Here is a 22,302-nt window from a genome sequence, read left to right as displayed (position 1 = left end):
CCTTTTATGGACGAGCAAAGAAAGGAATGCCCAAGTGACACCGCTTGTTTGTGGAGAGAAGCGCAATGATCTACGCCGCGCGTGCGGTCCGTTCGCGCGCAGAAGAAGAAGGAGAAGAAGGAGAAACCCGAACCCATCGTTTCTGATTTTATGGAACCGCGGTTCGTTGTTCCCTCACCGTTATGCTTTCCACATCTGGAACCAGTGGACGAGGAAGACAAGGAGCAAGAGGAGCACAGCTCCGAGCATGGACCTCGATGTGTTATGATGGTCGTTACCACACGCCCGGCCGGACAAGGGCGGCAATGCAGCTGCGGTTGCGGCAGCAGCTTTAGAGGGTCCCCCGGCATCAGTCAGCGTGCCATTTTGGTTGGGGAGCGAAGCAATCAAAATGGCGGTGTCGTGCTAATGAGAGCTGTAACTCCGCCGAGGTGCTACTTACGCTAAGTGCTATACTATAGAATGGTCACCGCTTCCCACGCTCTCTGTGCGGGTGCTTCCATTTCCAGATGAGAGCGGCTGCCGCGGCTATGTGGAATGTCTGCTTTCTTTGTGTATGTACCTTGTTAGACGCACGCCGCCTTGGGGGGCAGCTCAGAAGATGTGCTGTCGTCGTCGTCGTCGTCGTCGGGACGAGATGACCACTTTCTAAACATCGCCTTGCCGCCGCGCTGGCGCTCTCATTGCCGCTTGCACGGCCCCCTCTCCAGGCGCTATCATGCGCAATGCTGCTTGCCCACACGCCCACGCCCGGCCCTTTGAAGCACCCGACTCCGTCCCCTTCCCGCTCGACTTGACCACTTTTCGCACGCACCCCTCCCCCCTCTACCGGCAAACTGGCAAAGGAGACCAGGCTACCTTTAGTACATTAAGTGACATTCAAAGATATGTCTGTGTGTACGCACGCGGAGTCTCCGCCAGAGGTGTGTGTTGGCTTGGACCCAGTGTTCCCTTGCCCGGCCGCCGAAGGGGGCGGCGCGGCGGGCACGGTCCGGGGAACTTCTGTTCTAGCGGCCTTCTAGAAGAATCAAAGCTGGGCGGACAAGATTAGCAGTTCTTATGCTGCTTTCGAGGTCGTGCGCGCGGCGTCATACACACACATACACACACGCACGCAAGTACCGGTAGATTTGGTGGGCCTTGAATAAAGTGGGTTTTCCTTTTAGTCGTCGGCTGTTTTTCATGCGTCCTTGCGAGCTTGAGATGGGCCTTCTTTTTTTTCTCGGAGTTGGCCGTGTTCGTGTGGACGGACGTCGGGCTGATGCTGTGGGGAGGTGGTACCTTGCGTGGTGGAAAGGTATTCTGGTGACTCACTCACTGGCTCTTGTTGTTACTGTTCAAGCAGGCAGGGTGGCATGCGGACAGGCAGGCAGCCCTACGGCAACACCGGCAATCTCCTTGGTCCCATCGCCCAATGGCCTCACTCATTGTGGGCGAGTGACTGAAGCAGGGCTGAGAGAGAGGCTAAGGATCTTGACATGTGTTGACTCGAGACGGCGGCCGTTCAGTGTCGTGTTCAGCCGAGGACAACGGGGAGCGGGGATTGCGTTCGCCTTCGGATATACCCGTGTCATACAGAAGAATAATTGTTGCTGATGAATGTCGAGGATGGCGGAGAAGCTGTTCCTGACCGATGCTAACAGGCCGTGCAGGCGAACGAGCCTTTGGGATGTTGATCCCGATGTTCCTGATTCGGTGGCAACCCCGTGTCTCTCTGCCATGTCCCTGAGCTTTTTGCTTTGCGTGCCTCATGACTTCTCGCTGGCTGGCTTGTTGGCTTAAAAATATAGATGCAGGCGTAAATGCTTCTCATCTCGCCGTAGTCTTTGTGTTCCCTAAACCCTGATCTTTTCATAGGGTCGGGATGTGTCCAGCAGGCGGACGATCGAGAAATTGGAAGCAGTAATCCGCCACAGGAAATCACTTCTTTTGTGCGGCGTGTGATATACTCAAGCAACGTTTCTTACTTTTAGCCATTAGATGTCGTAGCAACACGGAAATACAATACTTCATCTACCGTCTTGGGGACTTCTGACAAACACCGCCTAGAAAAGGTCGTCGTCGAGCAGCGAGGAACATTTTCCCTGGTAGTGTTTGACCGTCTTGGCCGGCATCAGCGGGGTGGCGTTCGGCCAGTCTGAAAGCCAGGCTCACGCTGATTGCCTTGTACATTGCCACGTCGGTATTGAGTGTCTTCTATTGTACTGGATATGCCTAAAGTTTGGGATACAGGCGTGAACTTCCCCGATGGACTACTTTCGTGGATGGGGAAACTGCATTGTGGGAGCGGGCGCAGATGATGGCGGGCCATGATCGGGGGCGAGGTCGTCCAAGGTGGTGGTAGTGAAGGGTTCGGAAGAGACAGGGTCTTCTTTTTGTCGAGTAACTAATAAGCTACAGCCGGAGGAGTCTTCAATCCTGCGACAAGTACGCCGTGTAAACGGGGTCTTGAGAAGGGATTGCATGACACCTGTCTGGTGATGTGACGGCCCCAAACGTTCGAGTGCGAGACACGCTTTGACTTCATCGCCTATTCTAGGACCGGGATTGAGATATATGCTGCAAGCTGCGGATAAGGTCTCGCGGTAAGAAGGGCGAATGCTGACGGTTTGGATCGAGAGTCGAATCGTGGGCTTCGAGGCCGAGTGCGCTCACTCGCGAGGCATTTAGCTGAAATTGCAGCGATGGCTGTCTTGCCTTGGTCTGTGGCATCCCACTGACTTAGCCAAGTTAATGACAGTAGGCCGTCTGAACAAGCTGTTCCGATATTAGAGGCTCGTGCGACTGCTGAAGAGTGCAGACGCGTCAATTCTGCGTATTTGATGATCGCCGTTAATGCTAAGGATATGCGTAGCTGTAGCTATTGGTAGAGACATTTTCGCCATGCTGTGATCATTACTACACATGCCAGTTTACAGTGGCAACTGTGGAAGCACGAGATCCGTCAACTGCGTCGTGATTAGTTCATTTCTCCTATTCCAAGACAATGGCTACCTATTCAATCGAACTTGCGTCATTCACCAAAGATGCGGAGTGTCTAGTCAGATCTCTTTGGATAGCAGAAGTAGCATTGACCTGAGATGGTTTACTGGATATCCAGCTCATATGCCATATGGCGGAGTGCAAGTCACCGCAATGCAGTTCTTGAGAAGTTGGCTCTGTATCCATCAGCTTCACCCTTGTGGTGGGCGTGCATGGCTTTTGGCACCTGACGCGTGCTCTGGAGGATAAATTGTGGAATAATGACCAGAGCCTCGTGTGCTCCTCGTACGAGAATATCTTCGCCGAATTACTGGACGTCCCAGATTGAGCCACGGAGCGAACATGACAAGCGATAAACAAAACGACTTGAGAGGCGAACATTTAGCGCTCGTGACTGAACGACATTTCTTGTGTTTAGCTTATTGACTCATCCCAACTGCCAAGCAAGGCTCCTAATGCTTCTGTTCGAAGACCATACCGTGTTTTAATCTTATTCTGCAGAGCTTCGTCAGCACGAGAACCTTCTTCGCTCTGCAAGTATTGCAAACTTGTTTGACACACTAGAAGGAATCTCCATTGTTGCAACACAGCGACCAACTGAGCACCCGCGGTGAACGTTGGACTGAGCACGAAGCACGGCACCGACTCGGACCACTGGCGCTGTTCTCATCCGGTTTAGCCGGCGGGCAACTCATAAACTGACATACAACTGAGTTGTACGTGTCAGCCACCTTTGCTATGTTAACTATCCTGGTCCTGAACCTGCCAGAGCCCTGCGCATGAAGCTTCGTGCCCCAGTGATATGTACTGAGATAATGTTCAATCATGGCATGGCTCATGATGAAGTTGGTTGACAGAGTCTGCGGCGGGCGAGACCACATTACGACACACGCTGTCTGCAGATTTTGCTTCACGCTGCACCCCGAAAACCCCGACCAAGAGGCAGTGGCTGGACCAAACCTTCCAAGCAGCGAGAGCGGGTTGATGCAAGTAATGTTGACACGTAGCGATCTTCATGCGGACTCTGGTTTAGGAGCAGCGTCTGCAATCAATAATGGGACTTTCCGATCCCCACGCAGAATCTTGAGCTCCTTCATCTAATGCTGGTTGAACAGGACTCACTCACGAACCGCCTGACGTCTGTGGAACGCTGCTCAGGCACAATAAGGCATGTGGTGTATGACAGTCTCAGCCCAATATTCTCTTGCAGCCTCGAAGGCTTTGGAAGAATGGGCTCCAGAGTTGTGGTGCTGCGCAGCTGAAAGATCAACTGCTACGCCAGTCTCACCACAGGGCGGCTGCTTCTCCAAGCACATAGAGTTCGGCCGTGCGTTGGTGAAACAAGCTGTCTCGGGAGTTTACGAGACGACGTCCGCCGTGCATGACCTCTTTTTTGTTTGTTGGCAGGAACGTCGCAGAGTACCACCTCAAAGACAGTCACAGTGGTCTGTGCCAAAGCCCGGCTAGCTTTGGCAGCGGAATCATCTCATCGAGCGGATCGGGCCAGCAGCATTGAACACCAGCTGAGGGCCGGGCAATTTGCCGCCGAGCATACAGGCGTCTGAAGGTCTTGGGCTTGGTGGTCGCTCAGAGTGGTCGGTGCCTGGCTGACCTATCTGCGGCTGCTCCAGACAGGATGGTACTTTCCAGATCCAAATTTGTCTGATCGGGACGGAATGCCTCACCACTGCTGGTGCATCAGACAGATCGTGAGACAATAGCATTGGCATAGCTCGAACAATGTGTCATTGTCCATCCTGACCCACTTCGAACAAGCACCCGCATACTCCAGGGCAAGCAGTTAGCGGATGATCACTACCTGTAACTATACCGGGCTGCAGCAGTACCTTCGTCAGCTTCCAGCCAAGTCGTTAGGGCAAAAGACCTTTTTTCAACCACAGGCCCCTGGTCGCTTTCCGCTTGAGAGCCGCTGGGCAATGAATGGTTTGCAGCGAGCCGGCCGGGGCTTCCATGGCCATTCTGGAAAATCGCGAGCCTCGTGACCATGAATGTTTGCTGGGGCTGGGCGGGCTTGAACCCTGGTCTGGTGTGCTCCATCCTACCCAGTGGCCTGGGTAGAGGCATGCATAAGGACCCCGGAGCATGGACCGGACATCCTGCCAGACGTGACACTGTTGGGTGCGGCGCCTGCTTGCATGGGAACATCCCCTCGGCACGAAGCACAAGCACGCAGATTGTCTCAGTTGCAGCATTATCCGGCGTGATGGCGCCCAATTGCGCGAGCCCGCCCACGCCCCCACGAGCACGTCTAGGGCTGCCGGGTCACTTTGGCTGTGAAGGAGGTCCGGACAAGCATATCTCGTGCGCTGTGCTGGTCGAGGTCGTCACAGAGCTGTGCTCTATTGCGTGGGACGGGAGGTGGACAAGGTGGCTGTGCTTAAGTCGCAGGACGGGGCCATGAAATGGCTCGCACGTGCCTGCCACTGCTCGCTGCTGGGCAGGCACAAGAGGGTAACACAAAGAGGAGCAGAAAAGGCCGAGTTGTTGCTTGGGCGAGAGAGCTGCCCGGCGGGTAGCATGTGGTGGGTGTGAAGATGGAACCGTGCCGGGCGAGGTGGGCGGCAACGCAACTGATTGATGGGGAAGGTACCGCCGTGGGTGGTGTGTGGGCGCTGCGACTCGCTCTTGCCTCAGGTCAGGTCAGGTCAGGGCCGTGCCGGCTCCAGCTTCTCCTCAGCCCGCGTCGCCAGAACCTCTTCCCACCCGAACCCAAGCAATCCCAGTCCCGGCGCAGAGGAGTGGATGCCATTGCACCCTGACGTCTGAGGGAGCCAGGAACCCTGGACGGGCTCTCCGTGACGATTGTGACTTGCAGCAGCCTCAGCATCTCGCAAACCCGCCGCCGCCTCCCAGCGCCCTCCCGCTCGCGTTTCTCCGACAGCAACACCTTGTCTCCCGTGCTTATCCGTGCTGCAAGCCCGCCGCTGTCCCTACGGCAGATCCCCAGCCACTGCTGCCGAGCCCACGACGCGCTCTTCTCGGCTGTCTGTTCGCGAGGCTTTGGATCCTCAGAGACAATGATCCCATCTGCCGCCGCCGTCCCGAGACAATGAGGCCGCGCGCGCCGTCATACCCGATGCTTGGACAAACAGCATCGCGTATACCCTCCACCCGCCTGTCCACCATTGCCGCCTCTCCTGGCCTCGCCACCACCCGCTTCTGGGCTATCCACGAGCGATCGAATCGATACAGCACCCCGCCTTTGGCAGTGCTCCTATAGAGCGTAGCACGCCCTGCCAGTCGAACTGAGCGAGCCGCGCGCCGCGCGCCATAGGCATGCCGTCAACGGAGGCGAACGCGGTTCCCGATACGCAGTTGGGCTTGACGGACGACGAGGTGCAGCTGCTCCGCTTCCACCAGGCACAGGCCAACTCGTCGTCCTCGCGTGCCGCCAGCCGCGCATCCTCCCAAGGGCTGCTCCTCCTTGACAGCTCAAGCCTTGCGGCACTCTCACGGCATCTCGACCGATTGATGCAGCAAATCCAACAGCGGATCGAGTACCTCAGTGAGCAGAGCTCCATCGTCACTCTCCAGCAATACGATCGCGCAGGAAACCTCATTGACAACGCCGATGCCGAGATTGCGCGATTTCAGAACATCATGGCTGAGATGGACGAACTCGAGGTCGACTTCGACCGTATCGCACATATCAAAGACATTGTTAAGGGCCAGCGACGCCGGGTCGAAGGCTTGGAGCGGGATCTTGAACAGACCTCGTCCCGCCGGGAACGAGAACACCACAGCCATTCTCACTCACATCGCCACGGGCACTCGAGCCGGCATGAAGGGGGCTCCTCTGGCCACCGCCATCGCCATCACTAGGTACCATCACACCATGTGTGCACGTGTCAGCTTGACAAGGAACCATACGACCAAAGTTTCACATCTTACACCTATTTTTTTTTAGTCCTATAGTGTGCAGCACTGGTGGAAGGCACGGACAGTGCGATCGCAGGGTAGGGCAAATCCTACGGAAACGGGATGTCGTGCCTGTTGTTTCATCGCCAAAGGTTCTTCATACGTGTACGAGCGTTTCCTGCTGCATTCCGCTGCGGCACTACCTCATTTGATGACCACATCACGATCTCGGAGCCATGATTCACCAATTGCATCAAAAACGAAAAGCAACGTTGAGCAAAAGAGAAGCGAGATGAACACAGGAGCGGGGAAAAACCGATAAGAAAAGTCACAACAAGAACGGAGCCTCACGGCTGGCATAAGACGAAAATAGCCTCGCGGCTGCTTGTATCGGATATGGACTTTTGGCTGCCACGATTGGATGATTGGCATGGACTGTCCTATCACTTATTTCCTTGGTTACGACATTTGACGACCCAGTACTTGTATTATCTTTTTTCTGCAACCTACCTCGGCGCCTGGATGTTATTGATTGGTGGCGTTGCTTTCACGAATTTGTCTCGGACGCGGGGGACACGGGTACTCGCTGCCCGGCACTGGCTACCTTGGCCCGGCTTGCCTTTTCTGTTGATCTTTAATGATACCCAAGTTTGGAGCTCGAAGATTACCTAGGAGAATATGCACGCCGCACATACTGAGCCCTACGTCAATGACCTGTGCACGAGGTGGTGATCGTGGGGGACTTTGCGTGCTGACTGCAGCTAAACAACAATCTCTCGTCAGTCAGTGGCCGGGTCAAATACCCGAATATGCTTCGATTGCCGCCGAGGCTGCGTAGACACGGTCCCTGATTCGCTGGCTAGGGTGCGCGCAAGCTCGGAGGGTGTTGGACCAACCAGGATCTCAGCGGCTGGTGATGTGGGCAAGGACGGTGAAATATGTTGTTGTCTTTCGGCGAAGAATCGAGCGTCTGATCTGGCGTCGACCTCTGTGGCGCCGTGCGGGCACGTGGCCTGATCTGCCGTACAACAGCGGAAGTGATGGTGGCTTGCAAGGCGAAATGGCTAACATCAAGCTGCCTTACTGATCGACGGCCCTGTGGAGTTGGCAGTCTGCCAGAGTGCCTGAAGCTCACGGGAGTTTCCGCAGCCCACAGTAGTGGCCGATTCAAATAGTGGGCTCGGTTGTAATTGGCTTTTGACAGAGGGCCTTTGTCTAAGTCGTCATGACTGTTCTGGCGGCACAGGACGGCACACAGAGCCAGCCTGTGCACTGCAATGGTGCTCGGTGCACTTATAGCGACTGCCAGGCTGGCTGGTACGTGCAGAGTAGATCTGCAGATGTGCCCTCTCAACTACAATGACAGGCCTGATTAGCACGCAGAGAGTGCCCACTCAGGCTCTGATGCGTTGTCGCTGCATTACATAAGCGGCGCGGTGTGCGTGCTGTTCCTGGTGCCCCACCTGCCGAAAGCACGCAAATGCCATTCTGAGCCGGGCCCGTCGAATGCGTTATCAGGATCCGCATGTGTGTGGTTGTCTTTCCGGTTCGCCCACGCCATTCTCTCCCCTCAATCTTTCTCTGGACAGCTGCGAGCACGCAACTACACGGGCAACCCCGCGGTGTCGCCCTTCAGCAGTCCTCGCCGCCGGTATGTTGCATCCCACCGTGGCGGCCGCCGTCGCCGGCGATCCGCAGCCCGATGTGCCGTTCCGGGTGAAGCCGGACCACCTGCACCGGACCTGGGCCAAGACGTTTGCCTCACGGCCGGAGCTCTACATCCAGCCCGAGTCGCTCGACGAGATTGAGAAGGTTACGAGGCTCGCGGCCAAGTGCCGCCGGCGTGTGACCACCACGGGCAGCGGCCACTCGCCGAGCTCGCTCACCTGCACCTCGTCCTGGCTCGTCAACCTTGACCGCTACAACCGCATCCTGTCCCTCGACAAGGAGACCAACGTCGTCATCATGCAGTCGGGCATCCGCCTCTTCCAGCTGTGCGAGGAGCTCGACAAGCAGGGCCTCGCCATGCCCAACCTCGGCAGTATCAACGAGCAGTCCATCGCCGGCGTCATCTCCACCGGCACCCACGGCTCGAGCCTGCGCCACGGCCTCGTGTCTGAGGACATCCTCGCTCTGCGCGTCACCATGGCCAACGGCACCACCCGGTACTGCTCCTCCGAGGACGACCCAGAGCTGTTCCGGGCTGCCCTGCTGTCCCTGGGTGCCGTCGGCATCATCACCGAGGTCACCTTCCGCGCCGTGCCGGCGTATACCCTGCGGTGGCAGCAGGTTGTCGACACGGACCTGAGCATGTTCAACCGCTGGGACAAGGACCTGTGGACGCACGCAGAGTTTGTCCGGGTCTGGTGGTTCCCCTATACCCGCCGGGCTGTCACCTGGTCGGCCTCCAAGACGGACGAGCCGCGCCACGACCCGCCCGTCTCGTACTACGACCGCCAGCTGGGCTACTACGTTTACCACAACCTCCTCTACCTTGGCCACTGGTTCCCGCGGGTGCTGCCGTGGGTCGAGTGGTTCGTCTTTGGCATGCAGTACGGCTTCCGCAACGGCACCAAGTCGCAGGCCGTCCAGCAGGGCACCAAGGCCCTGCTCATGAACTGCCTCTACTCGCAGTTTGTCAACGAGTGGGCCATTCCCCTCGCAAAGGGCCCCGAGTTCATCCGGCGCATGAGCAGCTGGCTGAACCACCTCACACCCAAGGACCCGGACTATGTGCCGCACGGCATCCCCTTCTCTGCCAAGGGCCTCTACGTGCACGCGCCCGTCGAAGTCCGCGTGTCCAACACCTCGCCCTCCAATCCCAAGGACATTGCGCCCAACAGCCGGCCCCTCCTCGACCCGACCTGCGAGGACGGGCCGACGCTGTACCTCAACGCGACGCTCTACCGGCCCTACCACACCGACCCGCCGTGCCGGGCGCGCTACTACGAGGCCTTTGAGTGGCTGATGCGCGAGATGGGCGGGCGTCCGCACTGGGCCAAGAACTTTGACTCGAACAGCGCCGAGATTGAGCAGATGTACGGGGAAGACCTCGAGACGTGGCGCAAGGTCCGCGAGAGCGTCGACCCGGACGGCATGTTTGTCGGGCCCTGGCACCGGCACCACGTCATGCCGGCCGGCACGCCGCTGCTGCCCTTTGAGGAGGTCGAGATCAGGACCGAGGATATGGAGGACGGGGGCGTGCTGATCGAGAGCTCCATCACGCGCGCAGCTCGTTGACAGCCATGGCAAGCCCTTCCAAGGTTGTAGTGGAAAAGCGAGGTTTGGGCCAAACTTGTCCAGCAGCTGTGATATTAGTCCTGGCCTTGGAAAAAGCGAGATGCGTATCATCTACATGTAGAAAGCCAACCGCTCTGGCCAATCGACATCAGTGTCATGCCGGCGGCGGCGGTATGGCGCCACCCCACCACAAAATCGTAAAATCACCTTCAAAAGCAACGAAAGAGTATTTGTTGAATCGCGTGCCTCGAGGTTTTGTCTTGAACGAGAGGGCATCCCGCCTACAATTGTCGTGCCTCGGTTTGAGAAGCAGAACAATGCCTCGTCAGAGCAGTTGATCTTATCCATGAACCACTGACTTATCCATGAACCACTGATTAAATGAGTGCTTCGGCTTGGGGTTTCCTTCTAGCTTCCTGAGGGTAGTTTTTCCCGAGATCAAATTTCTCCCACGTGTCCTGGGGTGCCCGCCCCTCGGCTTCGTGCTTTGCTTGCTCCATGTGCTCTTTTGTGAAAAAGGCTTTCTTCTTCTTCCCGCGCAACGGCGGCAAGAGAGAGAGAGAGAGAGACAGAGGGAGAGGAGTGCTACTTGCTGCTCGCAGTGCCCACACCCAGAGAGAGAGGGTGTGTTTGGCTTCCTCACAGAGACAGCCCCTGGTCCTAATCACAGCCCATAACAACATGACTTTCGCACAACCTTCCGCGGTCGCCAGTACAATCAATGCCCTGACATGCCAGGGGTGAACTTTTGGGTAAGCATGTTAGCCCAGTGGCTAAATAAAACATGAATGCAGGTCTTCTCAGCAGTGGGTGACACTAGGACCCCGTGGACAAGGCGACAGAGGAGCTGAAGAGGGTTTACAGAGTCGAGAAGTGCTTATCGCTGTCAAATATATGGCTAGGGCTCGGCAGAGCCAACGACCTCAAAAGCAGCTCCTGCTGAGGATACCCAAGTTGAAGCCATCCTCGAGCCTTGGCAGAACGATCGTTCAAAAGCAGAGAAAAGGATGGTTTTGACTCACTCGTGAGTCTCCACAATGCCGCTTCCAGGCACGCATGAGCTCGAACAACATTTGATGATTTTACACGAAAGTTTATCACCGAGACCATCTTACCTTGGCTATCAACCATATAAGTCTATCGTCACATCAAAGCGATGTGATTGAACAAGTCTTATATCGCGGGAATCCGTGTTCTGAATAATCTAACTAAAGTCAATGACTTTGTATTATCCAGGCCATGAGAGTCGTCCTGTCTATCCCTCCACAGCCTGCAGGTACATTGCTTTATGGTTTATTGACCTGGCGGTATTGGCCCTCGTCACCTTCTGTGGAATCACATTCGTCATCTCCATCGCGCAATTTCCATGGAGATCCCATGACGCCCTTGAAAGACTCATAAGACGCGCTCTCCTACGGCGAGATCACCAAGCTTCGCTGATAGGCTGGTGGCCACCTTGAGGAGCATCTGTACCCCAACCCGAAGCAGATGCATCATTGGAGGTACCGTTAGCATTGCCTTCGTCGTCGCTGTCGTCATCAAAGACCAGCGGTGCCTGAGCACCGCCTTCAGGGACGAAGCCAGAGAGGAAATCTGGTACCTCCTGTTTGGTCTCAAGAAGTGTCATGGTCAGGAGTGGTGCAATACCTTCATCACGCTCGTTGTAGAATGAAGTTGCACGACCCTCATAGCCAATACGACCTGTGCGACCTGTAAATGGGCGCGTTAGCGATCAAGGATTGTGAATGCACGTTGAATGTCAAGGGTATGCACATACCAATACGGTGGATGTACTCCTGAATGCCTCCATGTTCCATGCTGGGAAGATCATAGTTGATGACATGCATCACGTTGCGCACGTCAATGCCACGAGCAGTGACGCCGGTGGTGATCAGGATAGGGGTAGTTCCGGCACGGAAACTGCGCATCGCATCTTCGCGCTCTCGCTGCGTGCGGTCGCCGTGCATCGAGGTGCATGGCAAATTCTTGTTGAACAGAAAGTCATCCAGCTGATCAGCTGCGTGCTTACTGTTGACGAAGATGATAGTCCTCTGAGGTGGCATGGTGGTGAGCATATCGAAGACGGCGTCTTGCTTGAGTTCCCGAGCAACGAAGATGACATCCTGCTTGATGTTGGAGTGCGTAGAACCAATGCGACCGACTTGGAGGCGGACGTGGTTGTCGGTGAGGTACTCCTTCGCAAGCTGGCGAGCAGCAGCAGGGAAGGTGGCAGAGAACATCATGTACTTGACGTCGCCCTCATCTTGCTCTGCAGGATGTCAGCAGTCGTTCCCATTGTGGTTGCAAGAGTCACTTACCGCCACCTGACATGATCTTGGTAAAGCCATCTCTCCAGCCGTCGTCCAACATCTCGTCGGCTTCGTCAATGACCATGTATTTGACCCGACGGAGAGACAGGACGCCAGGCCGCTCCATGAAATCGACCAATCTGCCAGGCGATGCAATAAGAACATCGCAGCCTCTCTGCAGCTGGGCGATCTGATCGCGCAGTGGGCCGCCACCATAGACGACGCAAGGTCGGAGCATGCTGCGATAGCAGAACTTCCTTGCCTCGTTGAAGATCTGCACCGCAAGCTCTCGGGCAGGGCAGACAATGACCACAAGGGGCTCAGCAGTCACAGGTCTGGCACTGCCTTCGCGGAAGTCCTGCGCCGTTGGGCGGGGGGCAGCAAGCTGCTTGGCTTTTCCCATCAGGCGACTGAGGATAGGAATGAGATAGGCGGCGGTCTTTCCCGAGCCTGGTTCTCCATTATCAGCTCAGCTGTCTCACAAATAATCGTTCGAGGGTTAATCCGGACTGTTGACATACCAGTCTGTGCGATGGCAATGAGATCGTGGCCCTGCAGGATAGCAGGAATGCACCACATTTGGATCGGAGTTGGCACGCGGTATCCGGCCAATTGCACGTTCTTCAACATGGCGGGGTGCAAACCTGCGGTGTCGAAGCTTCGAACAGGATCGACCTTGGTGACACCAACTTGCTCTACTTTGATCTCGGCGATCCTGTGGTATGGAGATCAGCATAGTGTTGTGAGTTTATCGTGATGTTATCGTGAGAATAAGCTTACGCAGCGAAGTTGATGCCATGGCCGCCGCGTTCTTCGGGTGGGCCGAATAAGGCTGCCTCCAACTCGGGGTGCTCTGGGCCAACCTCACCCTCATCGCCATCCCATTCGTAGACACGGGCGTTGTGCTCCCAGTGGACGCCATCGTCGGTGACCTCGTAGTTGAAGTCGGTTTTGGGGGCCCATTCGCCGACAGTGGCAGGAGGGCCAGAAGTGGCATCATGACCGTTGGTCTGTCCGTTGGTAGACATGGCTGAGCGAGTTGTTGGCGGAGGACAGAGAAGACCTCAATAATGACGTGAAGTTGGTCGCAGGAGTGAGGCAACTCTTGTACCTTGGTGGGCGTCCTGAAAGGAGAGGGTCAACGGATGTTCTGAGAAGAGGAAGGGGTTTGAGCTTTGCCTCGGGCGAAAAAGTCTGCCGCTAGCCGAGTGAGTGAATCGTGATGGGACAACGAGGTGGTGACGTCGCCGCAAGGGGATATGAGCGACAGGTAGGGCGACTAACGCGAGGCTGCTTGACAGCTTGCTGCTGAAACGCCTAGGCGAGGATGCTCAATAGTCGACGGTCGATGATCGAGAAGACGTTGTCTCTCTGCGTTGGCAGAAGGAAGGTGGAAGTGGTTGAAGCCGTTGCAAGAGGAAGGAGGGCTTTATGCGAGTCGAGGAAAGAGTGACTGCCTGAGGTGATGGTGGTGGTGGTTGCCCTAGAGATGTGCAGCATGCGCGGGCAGGCAGTTCGTCTCTGTGCACAAAACGCTTGATTCGCTTCGCGTCTGTCCTCCAGAACAGGGCTGCTTCTGTTTAGGAGCAGCTCAGTTTGCCAGGTATCTGTGAGGCAGCAGGGCTTCTGTAGGTCCTGATGTTGCAAGAAGGAGACCGCGACTTAGAATCGGATGGCGTTCTCAAATCTCTGCCCAAACATACAGCCAAGTGAGGAAGGCAGAACGCAAACGTGTGCTGTGGCTCGGGAACAGGACTCGATGCATAGAGACAAGGTGCCAAAGACTGCTCAACAAGTCATCCCGCTTGGCAACCGCAGAAAACGCTGCTGAGATGGGTGATTGTGCTGCAGGATGACTTTCGCGTCCAGCTTCTGTATGTGTCAAATCAATCCTCGACCAATCGTCAGTGTCGACAAGTCCGCTCAGGTGCTCCAGAACTTTGGGGTGCAGTCCGCTGCTGTGATACTCTCGAAGTTTGCGAACGCTAAATAATGATATTGGTATCTCTTGGCCGTTGACTGCAACGACAACAAAAAGCAGGTTCGTTTGCTCTCCCCCAGACTACACCCTACATAATATACCCAGCCCAAAGGTGTTGTTCGTCGTCGTCGTCAAATCGTGATGCAGTATTGCCGCTGCCAGCTCCTTTGAGCAGGGTCGCCGCGAGCGTCGCGGCAGCTCGACCTGCAGTGCCTCCTTCTTTCCTGCCTAAGTCAACACCCACCTCGATGGCCTCTCGAAACTTCTTATTGAAGACTTCTAACCGGTCTTGCTTGGTCTTGTACATCTCGCTGTCCTCATCTCTGGCCGGTTTGAACAGCCCAATGTATCCGTAAGGATCGGGATGGCGCGGCACGACGCTCAGGCCGTTCAGCCAGTCCCGGGGTGTCCACGGTGGCGAGCTCTCTGCGCGGAACCCCACCTCGAGGAATTTGGCCAGCACCATCATCTGTCTCGGGAACGACTCTCCGTGCTTCTTGGCGCCGAATGTGGTCCGAGGCGCTTGCGTCCAGCCGGACTTGGGACCTGTGCTGGGCGGAGGCCGTATGCTCCATCCCAGCACGGCAATGAAGTCGTTAAGAGGCTTGACCCAGCATCCTGCGCTGGCCACAACATCGTCGCCTGCCGTATCGAGAAGCCACTCCATGTAGCTCAGGCCATCGTCCTTGACCTCCTGCGAGATGTTTGTCATGGCACCGCGGATATACAGAATTATCCTCTCCACGTGCGGCCGAACCTGATCTGCCGGCAGGCATTGCAATAACTTGAGCAAGTTGGCTCTGACCGACTTTGACGAATCGGACATGATGGGCAGGACTTTGTGTAGAAGTGCCGAGGTGCCCACGGGATTCGTGGGAGGGTTCGTGGAGAGTTGACTGGTCAAATATGCGAGCGCATCTCGCCGGTGTGTGTCTGAGCGCGAGCCGACAAGGGAGAAGTTGTGCTTGAACCTCTCGACTACCGTCGGGGCGTTATCGGTGAGCTGCTGTTGCAGAACGATCGCTTTCGACTTGAAGCTCGTGTCGGTAAAGTTGTTGGCCTTGGGCTTCGCCTTGCCCACCTTTAGCTTGGGCTTCTGGAAGTCCTTCTGCTTCTCCTTCTTCTTCCTGGCGCTGGACCCCATCGCTGCGGCGGCATCAGGTGTGGCGATGCAGTATCAAGAACCGAGCACACGAGCAGGGCAAGTCGAGCATCCAGCACAATCATGGGCAGTCATCGGCGCGCTACCATCCTCGACTTTTTGGCGGTGGGACCTGGCAGAACCCTGGCACCAGCGAGCGGCGTCGCCAGCTTCTGATACCCCACCAGTGGAGACTACAGAAGTGGACCCCTGCCGCCAGGCCACCCACCATCGTCGGTTGCTGTGAAGCTCGAGGAGCTTGAAAGTAAACAATCTCTCTATCACAGCATTGAGCACCATTGCGACAAGCTGTCGCCACAAACCCAACATGGCCGACAAGAGTCTGGTAAGGCATCACTCACAAAGCCCGCCATACAGTGTCTGAAAGCTGCTGACATGCCCTCTCTCCTCTGTCTCAGCCAACCTCCAACTCCGACTCAATCGACGAGGCGCTGCACCGCCTGTCCAGGAAACCCGGCGTCAAGGCATGGCTCATGCTTGACCGGACGACTGGCGCCGTGCTCAAGACGAACGGGCACATTTCTAGCATAAGACCCGCCAGAAAGACAACAGGCAGCCAGAACAGCAGTGCGAACCCGCTCCAGATCCCGTCTTCAGGCTCGTTCTCAGCCGACGTCGTCCCCTCGGAAAGCGAAAGCGAGGCGCAGGCCGCCCAGGAGCTGGCGAGCCTGGTGTGGAACTTCATCACTTCAGCAGGAGCTCTGGTGGATGACATGGATTCAGATGTGCGTTACAAGCCAGCCAGAAGGGGAGGCATCCTGCGACACCCACACCTGCAGGCCTTGCATTTTGCTCCATTGGCCAAAATGGCCGTACCGATGTGATGCAAGGGAAGTGCTGACTCTCGGATGTTGCCAAACCAGGACGAGCTCAAACTGCTGCGGCTGCGGATGAAGAAGCAGGAACTGGTGATTGTGCCAGAAGCAAAGTATCTCCTCGTCGTCAGCCACGACACCCCTCCCGTGTGATGAAGAGGAACTCGATCCGTCTCGACCACTGCTCCAGCTTTCGTTAGGCTATGGATGTAGATCCTTGTCACGTTGACACACGACCTCAGTTGCCGCGCTCGAACTCGCGTCCGCATGGGAGATAAGCGTGTCCCCTAGCCGCCGGGGGGGACAAGCGAGACGATCACAAAGGCCAATGTGACATGGCCAGAAGTAAGGGACAGCTTTATATATACACATAACGACTTGATGTGGTGGGAGTTTTTGATTTGGGAGACAAGAAAGAAATGATACCCCCTTCTTCACCGTATGCCGTCGTGCCCATGGTTGTCAGGCAACTGCCAAAGTTGTGCGTCCATGTCCATCGGTCACGGGCTATTAGCACGCGACAGATGATGATCCGCACTCGCATTGCAGGCATTGTTGTAGCGACTAGCAGGCGTCCTACGCAGCCAAGGCGCGCCGTACTGCGTATGGTCGTCTCGAAATGGTTGTGCCGACCCCGAGTGGGGCCGGACATAACCCACGAGTGATCACTTGGCACTACTGGCATGAGCCGGAGCATCGGTTACTCTTCCTCCGGTCGATTCGCGTCGGCAGCATAACGTGTGGACTGCCTGGACAGGTTTCGCTGACCTGGATTTGAGTAAGAAGGTGACTAGGCATCTCTTTCTCCACTTGGCGGTTAGTTGTCCGAGTCCTACCGGCTTGTGGCTGCATTATACGTAGCGCTGAGGTCAGGGTGTTAATTAGTAGTGCTGATGATTGGGATTTTGGACTTTCTTCGTGCCAGGGCTCTTGGTGTTTCACCACGCCACTCTTCGATTACGTAGGCTATGCCGTCTTACATTGAGGTCAATAAGACGCTCGGGTATGGGTCAAGCGGCCAATGAGATCCAGGATGGAGTGATTACCCATCTGTCCATGGAGCTTTTCGACTTAGGGCTGACTGCGGGGGATTGCGCCGAAACAAGGTGGTGCCAGCACAACCGCTGGAGAGCCAATGACGACCATTGGACGTTCGGAATACGTCGCATCGTATCCGGCCCAAGACTGTGTTGCCAGGCTCGTGACAGATCTTGGCCAGCCTGGGGTGTGCTGATGGAGCGAGGATAGCGGAGATAGCGATGGGGACTTGCAGACGATACCGCCGAGGAACATCACAACCCGGAAAATTGCGTCCACTTGGGTTGCGTTGCCTCGCACACTGCCCGTCCTCCACTGAACTTGTGGGATGACGCCGGCAGTTGGGATTGCACAATGCTGGCATGCTCGGCCAGGCTCACGTTGGAATGCAGGGGGTCGGCACTCGATACGGGCATCAGCGAGATAAGCACTTGACTGCGCGGCAAGTGTGCACTCCGATGCATGATGCACTGGAATCTACGGGCATGGCAAGTTTCTGCGAGAATGCTTTGGGGCGGCCTGTACTGTGTTTGGTCAGCGTCCCCAACCAAGTCACGCGTCGTCTGTCTGTGCTATGCTGAGCCTTCGAGGGCCCCGGGGTTTGTCACCTCGCTAAAGAAACCAGGCGGTCTGTGGGGGAAGAAGAAGAACCTTGTAGGCACGCCGGAGATGATGAGGACTTAAACAGGATAGTACAGGGTATTCGGGTACCTCGTTGTACACTATCTCCTGATGAGGGCCGAGAAAAGTCTCCGGGACGTAGGCTATGGGAAGTACGCAGGCCCTCGCCACGAACACACTTCAGATCGAAGTACTGGTGGTGCGTCAAAGGCACAATCTCCGGGGTTTGTGTTTCGAGAAGGGCGTTTGCCTAGTCTCGACTTGGGGTAAGGACCGCGGCCTTCTGGCACTGAGAGGGTAGCCAAGATACGATGTGCATCTTGAACGGCCAGTCCAACCACACAGCGAAGCCCACCTCCTTCACGCCCACATACGCCAGCACCGACCAAAGGTTGACCCGAGCCGGCTGCGATGGCTTTTCACAGGCTACTTGCTTGAACACGACAGACTGGGCTCTCTCGTCGACCATGCACCAACACCTCGTTGAAGCTGCCAGGCCTCCTCGTCGTGGGCGCGTGCAGTCTCTGGCGGAAGACGGACGCTTTGCAAGCGAGGGCGATCCACACCATCCCGCACTTGCATGGATCTGGCGAGGGCCCAGCGCCGTGCAAACTCCCGAGCCACCCTCCGGGTCACCCACCTACACAGAGACGCCATGCCGGCGTGCCTCGCAGTGTCGTCCGCCATCCATCCGCTCGGACGGACAAGCAGCCCGCGTTACAGACAAGGGCACATCGAACGGTCAGAGGCGACATGTCAAGACCTGCCAGAGGTGTCGCTCCACGGACTATGGGTTGCTCCGCCAGGCACCACCCCAGCTCTCCAGCGGCCCGTCTTGAAACGGGACCCAGGGAACCCTCGGCGGCGCGGCCCCGTGCCTGTCGTTTCTCGCTCTTTAGCCCTTTTGAGGGGGTCTGAGCGGAGCTGTCGCTGGCACCAGGGATCCTCTGCCGGCCACCCACATGCCGGGAAGAAGCCCTTTGCACCAAGCTGACCAGATCAGCGCCATTCTGTGTACCCTACGTACAGAGTGCATGGTCATGGTTAGACTCACCTCCCCTATCCGGATGGATGCTCCGAGACGCCAGCCTATGCCCTGGCCCAGATTGACCGGCTCTCAACCGCGCAGCCGCCGCAGTGGAGTGGACAAGTACGTACGTACGTTATGCTTATGTGATTGAGCTCACATATAAAAGACATTCCTGCTCCTCCGCTTTTGTGTAAGTGGCACGGCACTCCGCCCAAATGCCCTCGTAGCCGACCACCAGAGCCACAGACTAATCTGGCTCTTCAGGGAATCACCAGGACGACACCATGGCCAAGGATCTCAGTCCCGCAGATGCCCTCCTGGCAGGCATCGACACCCTGCCTGGCAAGAGTCTACTTGCTGCCGGAGGCGTGGCTCTGTCTCTCTACTTGTTGTACCGCCAGGCCCTTCCAAAACCGCTCCCAGGCATTCCCTTTGACGAGGAGTCCGCGAAGCGTATCCTGGGCGATGTCCCCTACCTCCAAGCCATGAAGGATCAAGGGCTCGCGGCCCGCATGTTCTGGCCTGAGCAGTTTGACAAGTACGGTACTGCCGTCTCCCAGTACTTCATGGGCCCCACGCAGAAGGCTGCCGTGGCGCTCGGCGACTATCGAGAAGTTCATGACCTCCTCCTTCGACACGGCAAGGACTTGTGCCGGGGCCCGCTGGTTGCCTCGGTGTGGCATGGTGTCATGCCTGCCCACTTCATTGGCATGGAAGAGGACAACCCGGCGTTCAAAGCCGCCAAGGCGTTGGGCAAGGACTTGATGACGCCCTCTTTTCTACACGAGGTATACTCCCCAGGTGGCTGGTGAGGACTCGGACAACAACACCCAGGCTTGTGCTGACAATCCTTTCTTCGCGCAGGTTAATGCTCCTGCATCTTACCAAAAAGTCCTAAGCATTGTAAAGCTCTGGCAGTTCAAGTCAGAGCTGGCGGAGGGTCGTGCTTTCGACGCCGCTGTGGATCTGGGATACCTCACCTACGACATCATCACGGCTGCCGCGCTGAACATTGACGACAACGACACTCAGATCAGGAAGTACATCAGAGAACTCGGGGAGCTGAAGCAACCTGCCACGGTGCCCGCCAGCACCACTGAGCCGGCCGAGTTCCCTCCCTCCGAGCTGACAGACATGCTCAGCGCGCTTTTTACCATTGCTGGGGCATCCGGCAAAGCATTCCAGGTCCCGTCGCCCAAATTGTTCCACCTGTTCAACAACAGGACGGCCAAGATGAAAAAGGCATACCACGATCGAGACACAATCATAAGATCCTACATTGGCGATGCGGTGCGTCGTCTGCAGGAGGAAGGAGACAACTTCAAGCCTACCTCGGCAATGGACTTTATTGTCATGCGCGAAGCGGCCGCGGCGAAGAAGGAGAACCGAGCACCGGATTTCTACTCGGACACAGTGGTCCAGGTTACCTTTGGGTACCTCTTGGGCGGGCAAGATTCTACACATGCCACCTTGAGCTTCCTTGTCAAGCGGATTGGAGCCAACCAGGCGGTGCAGACCAGGCTCCGAGACACACTCCGGAAGGCCTTCCCTGAGGCATGGAGCCAACGGGCGCAGCCTCCTCTGCAGGAACTCGTCAAAGCCCAGATCCCTTATCTCGATGCCGTGATCGAAGAAGTGCTGCGGATCGACCCGCCCGCGGTCGGAATCACGAGAGAGACGAAGAAGGAGATCAAGATCCTCGGCCACACGATCCCCAAGGACACGGTCCTATTCCTGAGCTTCATGGGCCCCACGTACACCTCCAAGGGCTTCTTGCCGGAGAAGACCGGTGAGGCGCTGCGCAGCGAGTCGTCGCGCAGCCACGCCGGCGCGTACGATGTCGACGACTGGACCAAGAGCGGGTACCCGGCCGACGAGTACCACCCTGACCGGTGGCTCAAGGAGTCGGAGGACGGCAGCGGCGAGCTCACCTTCAACCCGCGCGCGGGGCCCTTCCTGACCTTCAGCACCGGCACCAGGGTCTGCTGGGGCAAGCGGCTCGCGTACCTCGAGCTCAAGCTCGTCGTGACGGTGCTCGTGTGGAACTTTGTGTTTGAGCGGCTCCCCGAGAATCTCGAGGACTGGGTGTACGACGAGGACTTGTTCATGAAGCCCAAGAACTGCCGCGTGAAGCTGTCGAGTGCCTGGGATGTGTAGGGGGGTTTCCTCGTGCCGGGAACAAGGCGCCCCGATCTCATATGGGGGAAATTGTGTGTCTGCGGAGATGTTGGGGGTTAATGCGTGTGCAACGCTTTCGTTCTGTAGATTCGCAGGCTGGCCGAGTGCACCAGCTAGCAATATTTCATGTTTTCCAATCTTGATTTCTATTTATGGTTCCAAGATGTGGTGTAGATCAAGTTGACTGTGCTCTTGTGATGGTGACCTTGTGCTTCAAACACTTGAGGCCGTCAGGGTGAAAACACCCTTGCTCTGGGAGATAACAACGCCGCCCTTCGAGCCAGCGAGCAAGCAAGCAAAGCACATTCCGCAGATGTCGTTCCAGTGGAGCTACGCTTTGATTTGCACGGCGAGAAGAAGCACAGGGAGCATACTTCATCCGCTTTATTAAAGGACGCAGTCGCTAGCCAGTCTTTGTCCGTTGAAGCCGAGATATATACAAATGCACCAACACCACCACCGCCATATTAGTTTCACGCCCATTGTCTAAACCTCATTTTCTCTGAAGGGTTTCTCCGTCTGAATTATACAATGATGTTGCGCCTGTACGAGAAATTGGGTCCCGCATGCGCGAAAGCACTTGCAGGTGTGTGTCTTTACCCGGACCATCGACAAGGGGCTGCGTGTGTGGCGCGCGTTTGTGAGGTGGTATGATGGAATGAGATTTCCGAAGGCCCCAGGGCTTTCTCGGGCCTGCTTTCCGACGCCTTGATTGAGAACAATGAAAACGACAGCGACATCAAGATGATATGTGCAGGCTATGCAAGTGGTTCCCTGTGTACAGGCCAGGCGGTTTGCATAAGGCGTCGCGGGGGTTTCTTTGATCTCGTCGAGTCTAGGCTGTAGGGAGGACAAGGGAAACGGGACAAGAATACCCGTGTGCTGCTGTGTTAGGAATTCCGGGTCGGTCAGCTTTGCGCATTTGCCGCGAGGGATAGAGTATACCGGGGTTTCGTGTTCTCGGGTCTGAAGACAGTGGCGTGAGAAGTGAGCGCGTAGTGCCAATCTCTTTCTTGGATAGAGATAATCAGATCCGGGATGAGTTGAAGTGCGAGAACGACAGCAGA

At 56.5% G+C, this 22,302-nt stretch overlaps 8 protein-coding genes across 8 annotated transcripts; 6 read left to right on the top strand and 2 right to left on the bottom strand.

Annotated features, from left to right (window-relative positions):
• The first annotated feature begins 4,844 nt into the window (after positions 1-4,844).
• B0I36DRAFT_66369 (uncharacterized protein) lies at positions 4,845-5,523 on the top strand. The gene has a single exon (XM_046163179.1). The coding sequence runs from the start codon at positions 4,988-4,990 to the stop codon at positions 5,402-5,404; it is 417 nt and encodes a 138-aa protein (XP_046016569.1). The 5' UTR covers positions 4,845-4,987; the 3' UTR covers positions 5,405-5,523.
• B0I36DRAFT_345559 (uncharacterized protein) lies at positions 5,406-6,825 on the top strand (the record flags this gene model as incomplete). Its single annotated transcript, XM_046156370.1, has 2 exons — positions 5,406-5,454; positions 6,278-6,825. 2 exons carry the CDS (start codon positions 5,406-5,408, stop codon positions 6,823-6,825), a joined length of 597 nt encoding a protein of 198 aa, XP_046016568.1.
• Positions 6,826-8,414: 1,589 nt separating this feature from the next.
• On the top strand, positions 8,415-10,345 carry B0I36DRAFT_314081 (putative sugar 1,4-lactone oxidase). Its single transcript, XM_046152707.1, has one exon. It carries the CDS (start codon positions 8,515-8,517, stop codon positions 10,099-10,101), a length of 1,587 nt encoding a protein of 528 aa, XP_046016567.1. The 5' UTR covers positions 8,415-8,514; the 3' UTR covers positions 10,102-10,345.
• Positions 10,346-11,524: 1,179 nt separating this feature from the next.
• On the bottom strand, positions 11,525-13,438 carry B0I36DRAFT_237179 (P-loop containing nucleoside triphosphate hydrolase protein; the record flags this gene model as incomplete). Its single annotated transcript, XM_046149520.1, has 5 exons — positions 11,525-11,811; positions 11,879-12,370; positions 12,420-12,860; positions 12,932-13,125; positions 13,191-13,438. The coding sequence occupies 5 exons, from the start codon at positions 13,436-13,438 to the stop codon at positions 11,525-11,527; spliced, it is 1,662 nt and encodes a 553-aa protein (XP_046016566.1).
• A 733-nt stretch (positions 13,439-14,171) lies between these two features.
• B0I36DRAFT_314078 (Rix1 complex component) lies at positions 14,172-15,762 on the bottom strand. Its single transcript, XM_046152706.1, has one exon. The coding sequence runs from the start codon at positions 15,533-15,535 to the stop codon at positions 14,480-14,482; it is 1,056 nt and encodes a 351-aa protein (XP_046016565.1). The 5' UTR covers positions 15,536-15,762; the 3' UTR covers positions 14,172-14,479.
• A 98-nt stretch (positions 15,763-15,860) lies between these two features.
• B0I36DRAFT_359138 (uncharacterized protein) lies at positions 15,861-16,521 on the top strand (the record flags this gene model as incomplete). Its single annotated transcript, XM_046158088.1, has 3 exons — positions 15,861-15,878; positions 15,952-16,278; positions 16,417-16,521. The coding sequence occupies 3 exons, from the start codon at positions 15,861-15,863 to the stop codon at positions 16,519-16,521; spliced, it is 450 nt and encodes a 149-aa protein (XP_046016564.1).
• A 1,250-nt stretch (positions 16,522-17,771) lies between these two features.
• On the top strand, positions 17,772-18,195 carry B0I36DRAFT_314074 (uncharacterized protein). Its single transcript, XM_046152705.1, has one exon. It carries the CDS (start codon positions 17,869-17,871, stop codon positions 18,088-18,090), a length of 222 nt encoding a protein of 73 aa, XP_046016563.1. The 5' UTR covers positions 17,772-17,868; the 3' UTR covers positions 18,091-18,195.
• A 1,062-nt stretch (positions 18,196-19,257) lies between these two features.
• Positions 19,258-21,398, top strand: B0I36DRAFT_314071 (putative cytochrome P450). Its single transcript, XM_046152704.1, has 2 exons — positions 19,258-19,845; positions 19,922-21,398. The coding sequence occupies exons 1-2, from the start codon at positions 19,342-19,344 to the stop codon at positions 21,212-21,214; spliced, it is 1,797 nt and encodes a 598-aa protein (XP_046016562.1). The 5' UTR covers positions 19,258-19,341; the 3' UTR covers positions 21,215-21,398.
• Positions 21,399-22,302: the final 904 nt, after the last annotated feature.

This window comes from Microdochium trichocladiopsis (genome assembly GCF_020744255.1).
Source record: "Microdochium trichocladiopsis strain MPI-CAGE-CH-0230 chromosome Unknown B0I36scaffold_2, whole genome shotgun sequence".
NCBI lineage: Eukaryota > Fungi > Ascomycota > Sordariomycetes > Xylariales > Microdochiaceae > Microdochium > Microdochium trichocladiopsis.
Note: the sequence above shows the minus strand (reverse complement) of the source record. Positions and strands in the feature narration are given on the sequence as shown.